We start from the raw sequence: 14,597 nt of genomic DNA, 5'->3' as shown, positions 1-14,597 counted from the left end.
TTCAATAGAAAATACTCAATATAAAATCGTATTAACAGTGGGAAAAAATTACGAGTGTAAATACGTACTTTTGACTTTTGATTTGAACTGGACGACTACTTAGAGAGATTTAAAAGCTGAAAAGTACTACGAATGAGAGATAAAATACCCAATTATAGATTGCAATATTTATTTTGAAACAGGAAATTTACAGATTTTGAGACATCGACCGAACAACACCAAGATATAGAAAAATCGCGTGATTTAAAAAACACATATATCTCCGAATCTCGAGCCAATCTACATTTTTATACCTGAGTTCAGAGACTTGTGAAACCATCGTCGGAATTTTGATGTATGTACCTTTTTTTATACTAATTTCCTATTATACTAATTGCTATTAAATAATTTAGCGTTTATATATGTAGTAGTTAATCTTGTCTGTATCATTGTATTATTATTTTGATAATATTGTTCCATTTTTCTTGTCTATATCATTGTATTATTACTTATAGTAATATTGCTTAAACATGTTTCCGACATTTTGGGGCAAGTCACTATGGTTTAATTTTTAAATATATAAATTTTGAATACTCTTAAAGGAATTTTTCAATAAAAAATTAAACACTTCCCTAATATTTCCGAATAGCCAATTTAATTGAATTTAAATATGATCGTAAAATATTATTTAGTCTGGAATTTAAATACAATTCTTATTTTTTTAATCAACTAGATTGATATACACATATGAACATATGTATATCTCATGTTTTTGAAACGATCTAAAACATTATTTTTATTTATTTCATTGTAATAAATATGTATGGAAATTCAAAATGCTCTAAATATAAAATTACATTCGAATTTTCAAGTGCCATTAATTAAAAAGTTACTATTTACATATATGAATATCTACTATTTTGACTCAATTTCGTTAACATGTGTGCTTTTCTATTATTAAACCATTTTTAATTTAAATTTAAAATATCAAAAAATTTATTAATTTGAACAAATAAAAGTCAAATAATAAAAACCATTAAATTATTGTATAGAAACTGTATATAATATAAATACATGTGTTTATATGTATGTATGTAAGTCCAACCACTGCGTGTACATATTTATGCTATACGAATATGGAACACCATTAATTCCCACTAACTGGCATATGGCGTTTCCCATTTCGACACAATGGAATTCATATGAAATATATCTTAGTATATATATATATATATATATATATATATATATATATATATATATATATATATATATATATATATATACATACAATAAAATAATAATAATAGTAACATCGCAATATGTTATTACGTTAATATAATTATTTATTAATTTTATATTATACATGTGCTGTGAACTTATGGCGCTGAAACTTTGCTCTCAGCCAGTAAACGGTCTAGAAAGATTTACTTATTTCATTCTATCGTATTTTTTTTTTCGCTTACCTGTAAAAGCTCTTAGACATGATGCCGAAATATATGTACTTTATGATGGAGTGGGCAAAGAAGAGGACAGTAATCGTGTTGGCAGTCAATTCGTCCACATCGCCGGAAGTCAACGCCATGTTCACAAGGATTAGAGCGAATTGAAGAAAAATCAATATAAAATGGAAACAGGAATATACCTTCCTGAAGATAACACTCATTGCACCATTTGCTGTAAATGAAATCAATTGATTAAAAAAATCAGAAGTATATATATATGATAAATTTACATTTCACAAATGCATACCTTGATAATAGTTGAACAAAAAGTACCCAAATGCTTTCATTAGATTGATATTGGGCATTAAGTCGGCCACTAGGCCGTGAACTTTAAATTTCGTCAACATCTGAAAATAAGAAAAAGCTCAAAAGTCTCGCCCGTTAAAAGGATTCGTATAAAGCGATGCTGAAAATTTAATATTCTCACCGTGAAAAGTTTACTGATGCAAAGTTTGCACTGATGGACCGCACTTGCGAAAGTTTTTTAATCAAAAAAATTGTACATCAACGTCTGAATAAAACCGCTGTGGAAAATTACATATTTTCCCAACTGAATTTTCACTATTTGAACTGTAGAATCAGTGCTGAAATTTTTTTTTGTCGCGCGCTAGCGTGATGCGGCACAATAATCTGACGAGCTAAAAATATCAAATTAGTTCAAAATATTATTATAAAACTCAAAAAAAATCACAAAATTCAAATAAATATATATTTTTAATTGTTTTTCAAAATAAATTGATATAATATATAAGGTTTATTTTAATAAAAACGAATTGAAGATTCATTTCAATTTTAAATGACATATTAATTTTGAAGATGCATTTCAAATTCAATTTAATTTTTTTTTATATATTTTTATATTAAATTATTAGGTCATTATTAGAGACACGTATTTTGGGCATTTTGCTATTAATGCCTAATTGATGCTAATATCCGGAATAGATGCTAATATGTAGATGCTAAATTCGTAAAATATGCGAATAGATACTAAAATAACAAACAAAAGTGAAATGTGCATAAAATTTATAAAATTAATAGACAATTTAGAAGGGTCTTCCTATCCCTCAGCCCATTTATTATGTGAAGAAATTGAGGGGATAAAACAGAGCTTGCAGTTTACCATAGACGGTGTTTTTCCTGTCGAAACCAAGAAACCTGCTTTTGTCTACAACTGTAGCTGTGTATCCAAAAGGCTGTTCAAAAAAGCGTCTTAAAACTACATAGACTCGCACTCAGGACTAAATGAGACAGATCTATTCCTCCAAACATTGAGTAAACAGGTACAAAATCTAATATTAATGTTAAAAAAACAGTTTTGTTTTTTAGAAACCTGCCATTGTTTAATGTATTAACAGAGGCTCAATGTTTGGAAGGATATCAGCACTTTTTTAGACAATTAATAGAGAATATAAAAAAGTGAATCCACACCGGATATCTTGCTATTATTTATGGCAACAAAAATTAAATGTGAAGAGTTTGGTTGTTCAACTCTAAAATGTATTTGGTGCCCCGTTAATAGTGTGAATACTGAAAGGTATTTTAGTAAATACAATATAATTGTTAGCGATCGTTGCACGAATCTCAAAAAATAATCGGTAGAAATATGTATGCTCCATGTTGAGTTTTAATACATTTTAATTGGTGTTATATTTTTATATTCATGTTTTTTTCGTTGTAATTTTAATTTCAAAACATTTTTGAATTTTTCTATTATTTTTTAATAGTTGTGTTGTCTTTAAATTGTATATATGTATATAAATTTCATTTAAATTCATCGAAATTTTTTAATATTTAAAATTAAAGGATGCGGTGCATCCGCTCTAAAATCGCCAGACAAATTGAACGACAGATTAACGGACGGCTGCTTTAAATGCAATTCTCGTCTTCTCGAATGATAGATTGCACATCAGATGACGGGTAACCTTTCGATGTGCACAGATGCAATTATTAAAATGGTAATTATTAAAATTGAGTTGGATCTTTCAGGCGAGTTTAATAAGGGAAGATTCGATAAGTTCCGAATCTTGCCTTATTAAACTCGCCAGAAAGATCCAACTCAATTTTAATAATTGCATCTGTGCACATCGAAAGGTTACTCGTGATCTGATGTGCAATCTATCATTCGAGAAAATGAGAATTACGTTTAAAGCTGCCGTTCTGTTAATCTGGCGATTTTAGAGCGGATGCACCAAATCCAAAATTAAACTCTTCATAAAAATAGATGCTAAAATTGAACATTTTGAATGCCCTAAAACGCTAAAATTCAAAATGAAAATGCTAAAATTGACAAAAATAGATGCCCAATATACGTGTCTCTAGTCATTATATATTCTATTTATTTTAAAAAAGTGATTTCCAAATTTTGTATCTATGTATGTTTTGAAACTCGTCAGTTTGTTATGCCGCACTTCACAGCTACTTGCCGCTCAAAATTAGCTTGTTCAGTTCAAACAAATGTTTAACTCTGTATTCAAAATGTTGTTTGAGGTTTTCCGACCCGGTCTCGAGAACACATTGTCTAACAGTTTAAAAGTCACATTAACGTCTCTTAGACTGAGTGTCTTCATACATACATAATAGTACGTAGTAAAGTACTGTTACTGTTCCTGTTCGTACTCTCGAGGCGACAATCTCATTTCGTTTTGAGAATCAGACCAGAATACAAATTCAAAGCGGAATGCCTTTTTTGCAAACTTCATCCGAGGAAACAGAAGGAAAGTGTGAAAAAACAAGACAATTCACTCTAATGGACGTTTTCAATTTAAACGTTTCAAGTATAACATTAAATGTATAGCACGAGTGTACTAATATTGAATATTTGACATTTAAACTGAATAAGTTCAACATCGCGTTCGGAACATACTCAATTAAAGTAAACGCTTGTCATTATACTAATATTAGTCGATCGTTCCGGAATAAATAATTTGTATATTAATTCACTCGTATGTATACATTTAAATACGTATATGTGTACGTATACAAACATAGGTACTAGATAAGTATAAATTTCTCAGAGAAAATAATAACAAAATCAAACATGTGACTGCTTGCGGCAACTTTAAGCTCTCTCAAGATAGCAATTTACAGATTTAAACGAGAAAAACAGAGAGGGAGTGGGTATTAAGAAAATTTTCAATCAAACTTTAAGCTTCAATTTCGAATAACTAATTTCGACATTTATTATGAATAGATATTATTTTTTACGAACTTTTTTTGTCCAAAAAATTTTTGAATGAGAGAGCAATTTGTACAATTTATAATTAAGAAAATTAAATTTTGGTTTAACTTTTTGAAATAAATAGATGTATTATACATACATATGTAAGAGTAGATATTTAAAATGGTACTTTCATATAAAAATGTATAAAGTTGATGGGTTTAAGTAATATTGAATACAACCAGTTTTTAAAACAATTCAGATGTGACCAACCTACGTCTTTATCTATGTATTTGAGGAATATAAGAAGGATAAAAAACAAAATTTGATAATTCAACATACAATTTCACACATACCGGTTATTAGAGCATATATTACATAAATTGAGCGCAAATGTAGAGAAACTCTCACAAGACAAAAGTTCTAGTTCCGCTTGTCGGATTTTGTTCAAATTATTACTTAAAATCACTTTGTATGTATATTATATACATTAAATATCAAGAAGGTTAAAATAATTTAAAAGGTCAAAATAAAATAATGAAATATTGTTTAAAAAAAAAATACTACTTTTGGTTTACGAATTCTGACCAAAACCTTATCAACTCTTAGTTAGTACATAAAGAATACAAATATAAATTTTCAACTTAATACGTTCAGGGGTGTAGAAAAAATCGTGTGGTTACAACATTTTTGACTTTCTATGTAAGAGGAAAGAATCCCAATTTTGGTTTATTTTTTACTTATTATACTTTTTATATATTTCAAATACACAGATAAAGTCTTGGGTTGGTCACGTTCAATTTTTTATCCTGATATACAAACATTTAAAATTTAATTCATTATAAATTAATTTGAAAGGTTATAGATACACCCATGCAATTTTTTTATAAAAATATAAACATAATATATTTACGTATAATTTATGATTGTTTTTATTCTAAAAATTATATGTTATCCTTTAAATTGTATTAAATAAAATCGATAAATATTTTTTCCCATTATTACTGATTATTATAATATTTATAATATAGCATTTTTTGATAATTATCAAATTGCTATTGCATAATTTAGCGTTAAGATAGTATTTAATCTCGTATGTAACTGTATATATTAAATGGTATTTTCATATAAAAACAAAAACTAATGGGTAGAAATAATATTGAATACATGCATTTTTAAAACAAATAGTATAATAAAAAAACGAAACCATTTTAAAGAAGGTGTTAAAAAATAAAAATAAAAAATTGAAGGCACAAAACATTGCTTTATATTGATAAAATTAAATATTTTATTATATTTTCCCTCAATATGACGCAAGCTTTCCACTAGGTGTAGATAAATTTCGAGTTTTGAAAGCATCTAAGAAGCCAAGAAGTATTCCAAACTTGAACAAACTTAGAAACTGCCATAAAATCTTACAAACTTAGACATTTCGTTCGTCTTAAATCAATTAATTAATAAATCTTCTTTTAAGCAAAAATTTAGAATCAAAGCGTAATTTAAGAGAAGCGTTTATAAATCATTAGTATACATTCAAATAATTGTATTTTAGATTCTTTTGGAATATTGCTAATATTATACATATACAAATGATGTACATCACAATCGCGAAAACCCAAAGCTTTACCAATTTCACTTATCAATCCAGTTTTAGCGCAACACATTTACAACATTTCAAAATAATAACTCAACCTTATCAGCAATACCTTTTATATTTAATCAAATCCTTTTCAAAACCGCTTATTGAAATATTAACAGGCAAAACAATTTTAAGAATTAAAAACTAAAGTAACTCATAACATTGAAAACGAGAATCAATTGTTAAAAATATTATATTATAATAAATCATCTGGTTTTAGTTAAAGTATTAAAATACTGCCCAGAACAATAAGGTATTGCTAACACATCATCATTACGCTCGAAGGATACATACATATATTGGAAATCATTCATAGTTTGAGAAATGCAAGGCGATGCTGGGTATATCCTCAATATACCCAATATTTAATCGCCATAGTTCTTTATCAACTCAAAATAAAATAAAATTATATCGCGCGCTCATATTACCATTATTAACCTATACTTCAACTGTATGGAATAACGCCTCGAATACGAATCTTTCCAAGCTCCAAATAATACAAAATAAATCCGTAAAAATAATTTACAATACACCCATATATAATAACTACAAACTAACCAGTAGATTCTATGACAGAATCACTAATAACCATACTAACACACTTGTGAAGAATCTCGGTGATGACAACAAAATGTCTATACCCTTAAGGTATAAACACAGATTACCTAAACACAATATGCTCTTGATCATCGACTTTAGAGAATCTTTAATTAATATTATGTATTAGATGTACGTATTATGAGCATTTATAAGAATTGTAAATAGGTTTTTGAGTTTTTTTTCCTATTATGCTGTACATTAACATTAGAATAATATAATAATATGATTACTAACAAAATTAAATTAAAATTGTAAAATAGAAAATGATCAGTAGATCAGTAGCTATTAAAATAGATATAAGATGTATTGTAAACATAATTTAGTAATAATAAAAATCAAAAAAAATCATACTTTGAATGACCGAAACTACCAAATTGGACCTAATATCACGGTTTACCAAAATCAGCACTACAAATATATCATCAATAAAAATAAAATTTACATTGATGATTATTGAGGGTGCATCGATGTAGTGTCAACCGGAAAGTTGCATCTTCCAACACGAGCGTTCACGTCAACACTTCAAATTGGACAGAGTCGGGATGGGCGGCCGATGGGGTGAGAAGGGGCGGCTTTCACGGCCGCCTGTGGCAATCGCCTTGTGAATTATTTATCACAAGCCGAGGGGTAAGTCGCAAAAAAGGAGCAGCCGTGTGGCCACTTTGGGCATGTATTATGCATGGGGGCGCGACATTGGCACTTGCTCCGGTTGCGACGAGCCGCGCTAAACGCCACGATTGCGCGTCACGACGACACGCATTTCCCTTCGATAATTGTCGAGTCACTCTACAGGCCTTTTGAAACGCCTTAAACACCGTTTTGAATCCAGCAGATTCTATGAAAGAACCACTAATACATAAAATTGAATGTCTGTCTGTCTCGTATAGGCGCCTAAGCCACTAACCCGATTATGATGCAACTTTCAGGATTTGTTGTATGCATATCCGGGAAGCTAACTGTGAAAAAAAACGGGAAAAACCCTCTTAATAATAATATTCGTAATTACGATTTTACCGACGCGAAAGTTTGAAGCGCCATTGTGTAGTCAAGGAAATGTGTTCGTTGGTAACCATGTTACCAGTTGGTTTATGACGACACGGCTTTGAAGAGACACGAGTTGAGCCATCCATCACTTGAAAGGGGAACGGGAACGAGAACGCAACGGGAACGGGAACGAGAATTGCATGCCTTATTCTGGCATTGCAACGCATGCCGGGTACATAAAAAAAACAATAGCAAGAAGAATTCAAACAACAATAGAAGTAGTCATAAATCATAAAAATCGCCCAAAAACGGGAATGAGTGGTGTTGCAACGCAATAATTTCAAATGTTTTCGCGTCGCAACCAGCGTTGTTAGGGTAAAATAAACAAAGAATTGAATAATTTGAAATGGGAACGGGAACCATAACGAGAACGGGAACGGGAACGAGAACGCAACGGCAACGAGAACGGGAACGGGAATTGCGTGCGCTATTGTGGCATTGCAACGCATGTCGGGTTCAGCTAGTTATTTAATAAAATATATATAGAATCATTAGCTTTTAAAATAGATCCATTGTGAATATTTATAATATTATTATTGATGACCAAACCGAGCAAAATGACAAAGTTTGAAAACGATCATTAGAACCCAAATTTCGTCAGACGAAAAAATCGGAAGCGAGCTAAGAAGAGGCTAGTAATAAAAAATCCTTCATTAGCTCAATTTTAGGGTGAAAATATTTATGTGATGTATTGTAATAATATAAAATCGGTGTGTCTAACCCAAGAGGTTAGATTAGGTTAGGTAAGACTATGACCAATGGTTTTATGTACAAGATATTTGAAGAATATAAGATGCATTAAGAATAAAATTCACACAAGGTACACACAAATAGCAGGAAAAACCATGCATATTGAATTTTTATTAGAGTTCTACTTCCGGTTTTTGATATTTCTTTATATATTTTTTATGAACGTCGCTATAAGGATTATAATTACAAAACGTGATGAACATAAAAAATTTTAAAAAGGCAAAGAAGAAATATTTATGAGGAAACTACCATTTCCGGCTGTCGGATTTTAGCCAAATCCTTGCCAACTCTACTTGTAGGTACATAATGAAAATAAATGTACATTTTCAGTACAATGCGTTCTGTAGTTTCAAAAATTTCACGTGCTAATAACATATTTTACTTTTCAACAGGAAGAAGTTCCGCAACGCTCTAAATTGCTCTTTTAAACTTCTAAAACTAAACTATAATTTAAACTGTTCAAAGTTGAAAGCCCCTGTGAAACAGAGCGTCGTGGGAAGAAACGTCTGGTAAGCGGCCTTCAATAATTACACCCTTAATGGACTTAGTGATGAGCAGGCGTACTCAACTCTCGACCCACTTTTTCTCACGACTCTTGCTTTCGGTAATATTTTATGTTGAACTACTTAACAATTAATACGCGGAACTGTGCAAAGCTTTTTTTTATTACTCCTTAGGTTGCTTCAATGACAGAATCGACAGACATGTTTATAAAGATTTGTCTGTCGTAGTTATTTCTCAGAAACGACCAACTTGAGGCTTTTTGCTCACAACACTATAAAGTCATGATGTGTCTTTCAAGGACTCTAAATATTGTTACGTACGCCGCGGATTAAGCGAATAGAATCCCAGAGACTATGTGACCGTTCAAGGGTTATCTGTTATCGGATTAACTAAGTACTTGCACTTAGACCAATGGATATCTGTTATCAGATTAACTAAGTGCTTGCACTTACTTCCAGGATTATATATGGACTCTAAGTGCATTTAGGCTAAACAATGACCGTTATTAGGCTTTTCTCAGAATCGGTACGGGGAGACCCAATGTCGTGGAAATACATATCCGAATACGTGACTATACAACAGGTAAACAGATTAGACGTCCTGAGAGATCGACCCTTTATAAGGCGGTACGTAGGCGATATCATGTCATTCTGGACTGATCACTGCCAGTGCGTGTATCTCCTTAATCATCAGTAAATGCTGTGAAACGACTGTTGGCCTTTTACTTGGATCCTCCACCCACCCCTACGCAACAATATTATTAAACAATGAATAATGCCATCTCACTTCGCTTGGGTACCATTTTAACCTTTGAAGGACGGAGCATCCAGATCGAACGAGTGTCTCTAACCGGAGTCGAGTAAGATCCCAGATTTTTTTAATGAAAATACAACTTTTCTCAATACAAATGGGTTCAATATATATTTTATTAATCATTTTATACATCAACATCAAAAAGTTTTAGTTCTATAGTATGTTTTTGACTATTTTTGTATTAAAAAATAACGACAAGTATCGACATGCAAACGCATATAGGTAAGGCCAACAGGCGACTGCATGACTCAATAGACACACGCCAAAAGCGACGAAAACAATAGCTTACCAAAATATAGCTCTCTCTTTCACTCGCATTGATTCATCGATCAACAAGAATATGCAAGCGAACAGTCAACTACATGACTTATCGCTACCGCCTTTAAATCATACTTTGGGACGTTGAAATGTATGGATGTATTTTTTTACGACGTACCCTTTTTCTAAATCATACAAAATGAATTAAAATAAATTCCTTGTAGTTCATTCTAGGAATACAAGAAATATAGGGTGTATAGCTTTGAAAACCACATAGTTATTACGAAAAATGTAAAAATTGGGGCACTTGCATACCCCACTTCGGGGAGGTATGTAAGCATTCAGAGGGTTAACAGCATTCTTCTCATTGCCTTTTTTAATATTTTTATTCGCCACACTATGTCGGTAACTCTTGTCGTAATATTGTCGTTATATCAAATATTTTGCAAATTTATGCTATACGTTCATATGCCATTACTGACAAACGTTGTTCTTCGAACAAAGTGGTACTTTTAGATTTATTTATACTTAGGAAAGGCTGAATAGTTGATAGACCCAAGGGGTTTGTTAATACATAAAGTTATATAAAAATACATATCTCATATAAGATATAATGTCAAAAAACAAACAAAAAATAAAATAAATAATTAAAAACCTAATGTACTAAAATATAAATTAAGCTTATTGTAAAAAACTAAATGTATGTAAGCTTATTGTAAATCATATTAACAATTAGATACAACATAACTTCTTATTGAATACTTATCTCGCAGATAAAACCGACTGAGGAGATATACAGTGAAATGTCAGATTTGACATATTTGGCCAAAAATCAATATATATCGTGTATTACATTACATGAAACTAGACGCCAAATTTGAAATTTATATATACATATGAGAGTTAAAACTATAAATATTTAAATATTAGAGATAACGAGAACCTATAGAGCAAATTTTATAAAATATACAGTGAATTATAGGCGTTTAAACAATTAAAATCTTATATGGCCATATCAAGGCGAACAGGTTGGAAGACACGGGACGAACGCTTATTAAACGTCAGGAAGGTTTACGGGCACCGTTTTTAAAACGCGTTGAATACGATATTTTATCTCCAACGTAATGGCAGACGATTTATTAACGTGTATTGATGACCAAAATGAGCAATATGGCAAAGTATGAAAACGATCGGATAAGAGATAAAAATGACCACTAACACGAAAGCCATGTGAAACGTAAAGGAGGTATGAAAAAATAATTATAAAATAAAATAAAAAGGCAATTTAAACAATATTTCAATAACATATGTACGACAATATAAACTATAAATATATAAAATGTGTGGGATTTCATGATCAGGATTTCAATCAAAAAGATTTCAATGATTGGGATTTCAATCAAAATTATGGTCCCGGCTTAAACTAATGTAATTACATAAATATATTACTAAGAGGCTTGAGCCGCATAAGTACGTATGTAATGATATGAAGGCGGCCCAAGCCTCTTAGTAATATATTTATGTAATTACATTAGTTTAAGCCGGGACCATAATTTTGATTGAAATCCCAATCATTGAAATCTTTTTGATTGAAATCCTGATCATGAAATCCCACACATTTTGATTGAAATCCTAATCATTAAAATCTCTTTGATTGGGATTTCAATCTTCGAAATCTTGGGCCGCATCTTATATGAGATTTGTATTTTTATATAGCTTTATGTATTTACAAACCCCTTGGGCCTATCGGTTGTGCAGCCTTTCCGAAATATTCTTATATAAATAAATAAATAAATTTAAAAGTACCACTTTGTCCGAAGAACAACGTTCGTCAGTAATTTTATTTTATTTTTTATTTTATTTTATTAATTGAAAAATCAACAGACAGGATGTACAGAGATAGGTATAAAAAACACAAAAAGTAAATAAATAATATATGTAACACCCGAGTCCAATAATAGATTTTTACAAAAATGAAAAAGATAAATATAAGGAAAACAAATTAAAAAGTAAAGAATAAAGGCATGACAAAATATGTAGTACATTGCATAATTAAACTATAGTATTAAAATATTTGGAAAAGGTTATAAGATAGAATATAAGAAGAAATTGAAATTTACAAATATAAAAAACAAATGAAAAAGGTAAATACAAAATAAACAAATGAAATGGAAAGGAATGAAAGCTATAATATGATTAAATAGCACATTACATAACTAAACTAAAGTATAAAAATAATGGAAATATTGGAAAAATAGAATAGAAGAAAAAATGAATCAATCGGTCAAGATTCTCTTGATGTTAGACCTGAATTGATGTAGGGAAATACCAAACAGATCAACCTCATTCAGCTCTCCGTTAAACATACGATAAACGCGCTGCAGATAAAAATATTTTTGGGAATTAGTATTGAAAGGATCAAGTGAAAAGAGTGTAACGCGTCTAGGGTATCGAACTGGGATTCTGAAATTAACCTTATTCAGTAAATCAGAACAATCAAGGAAACCATTTATGAGCTTAAAGAAGAATATAGCATCAGAATGTCGTCGCCTGACAGAAAGATTGTTAAAAGAAAGGATTTTTAAAATGTCGGAAACAGTAGAATGGGTATAGGTAGGAAAAAGGTAGCGTAAGGATTTAATAAATTTAAGTTGAACTTTCTCAATACAATTAATATGGGATAAATAAAAAGGTGACCAGATAATTGAGGCAAATTCAAGGTGAGACCTTACAAAGGAAAAATAAAGTAATTTTAGTACATAAGGATCATTAAAGGGTTTTGTTGAGCGGAGTAGGAATCCAAGAGATTTAAATGCTTTGTTGGTAATAAAAGAAATATGTTCAGAGAAATCTAGTTTATTATTGAGTATTACACCAAGATCCTTAATAGAAGATGACGTGTTAAGGATTGAATGATTTAATTGATATTGATTAGTAATAATTGACTTATTTCTAGTGAAATTTAAAATAGAGCATTTTTCTAGATTAATAAAAAGATCATTATTTAAACAATATATAGAGAATCTATCTAGATCTTCTTGTATCTTATGACAATCGTCTATGGTGTATATAGGTTTGTAAATTTTTAAATCATCAGCGTAAAGAAGTATAAAGGAATGTTTGAAGATGTATGAGATATCATTAATATAGAGTAAAAAGAATAAGGGACCTAAATGCGACCCTTGTGGGACACCGGAAGGAATATGTCTAAGTGATGATCTAAAACCATTGAGAATTATGATTTGGTGACGATTTAGTATATACGAAGAGATCCAACGAAATAAATTTCCTCGGATTCCAAGGGACCAAAGTTTATTGAGTAAAAGGTTGTGATTGATTTTATCAAAAGCTTTAGAGAAATCCGTATAAACGACGTCTATTTGGATTCGTTTGTCCATATAAGATGTGAGAGTACTAGTGAAATTAAGCAGGTTAGTCTCTACCGATCTCCCCTTAAAAAAACCATGTTGTTCAGGTATAATGTAGTTTTTGAAATTTGAGAAAAGGAAATTATAGATAATTTTTTCAAAGATTTTACTAATGACAGATAGTTTAGATATAGGACGGTAATTCTCAATAAGATTCTTATCACCTTTTTTAAAAATAGGGGTGATGTAAGATAATTTCCAATAGTCAGGAAATTTACCGTTCGACATAGAAAGATTGAAAAGGATTGTTATGGGAAGAGATAATGGGACAGCACATTTAACAAGGAAAAAAGAAGGCAAACCATCACAACCCGCACCAAGATTAACATTGAGAGAGTTGATGTGACTGAGTACAGTAGATAAGTCAAAATGAAAAGTAGATAAGTTACAAGAAGAAGTATCTGTATTAGAGATAGAAAGGTTATTGGTAGAATCACGATTGAAAGTGGAGTCAAAATAGTCAGCAAAAATGGTACAGATTTCAGAACCATGTGAAGCCGACTTATTTCCATAATACATTACGGAAGGATATGAAGAGGAGGTATTTTTTTTTGAATTTATATATGACCAAAATGATTTGGGATTAGTTTTAATATTATTTTGAATAAGAGAAATATAATTTCTAAAGCAGATTAAAGAATATTTTTTAATTCGAGCTCTTAATAGTGAAAAACTTTGATAATCTAAGGGATTTGAATAAATTTTAAATTTTTTATGGAATTTGTTTTTTTCTTTTATTATTTTAATAAGAGACGATGTAAACCAAGGGGGATATTTGGTACGCTTAGATTTAAGAGTAAAAGGGACGTGGCATTCAATAATATTTTGTAAGGTATCGTAAAATTTTTTACAAGCTAAATCAATATTTAAATTGGACAAAAGTGAATTCCAATTGATATCGCTTAAAATTGGAATAATTG

At 30.3% G+C, this 14,597-nt stretch overlaps 2 protein-coding genes across 4 annotated transcripts in view; one reads left to right on the top strand and one right to left on the bottom strand.

Moving 5' to 3' along the window:
• Positions 1–1,831, bottom strand: part of Orco (odorant receptor co-receptor) — a 34,810-nt gene extending 32,979 nt beyond the window's left edge. Inside the window, exons 1-2 of one of the 3 annotated variants that reach the window (XM_077432327.1) lie at positions 1,722–1,831; positions 1,446–1,640 (exon numbers count right to left, since the gene is read on the bottom strand). In XM_077432327.1, the coding sequence (XP_077288453.1) occupies positions 1,446–1,640; positions 1,722–1,831 (305 nt within the window). Of the gene's footprint in view, positions 1–1,445; positions 1,657–1,721 lie in introns of all 3 variants that reach the window. The other 2 variants (XM_077432328.1, XM_077432326.1) reach the window with 2 other exon arrangements.
• Ns4 (Nucleostemin 4) overlaps positions 1–12,981 on the top strand; it is a 433,570-nt gene extending 420,589 nt beyond the window's left edge. Inside the window, exon 8 of the mRNA XM_077433760.1 lies at positions 12,085–12,981. Within this exon, the coding sequence (XP_077289886.1) occupies positions 12,085–12,087 (3 nt within the window). The 3' untranslated portion in view covers positions 12,088–12,981. The remainder of the gene's footprint in view (positions 1–12,084) is intronic.
• Positions 12,982–14,597: the final 1,616 nt, after the last annotated feature.

The sequence above is a fragment of the Arctopsyche grandis genome, chromosome 6 (genome assembly GCF_051622035.1).
Source record: "Arctopsyche grandis isolate Sample6627 chromosome 6, ASM5162203v2, whole genome shotgun sequence".
NCBI lineage: Eukaryota > Metazoa > Arthropoda > Insecta > Trichoptera > Hydropsychidae > Arctopsyche > Arctopsyche grandis.
Note: the sequence above shows the minus strand (reverse complement) of the source record. Positions and strands in the feature narration are given on the sequence as shown.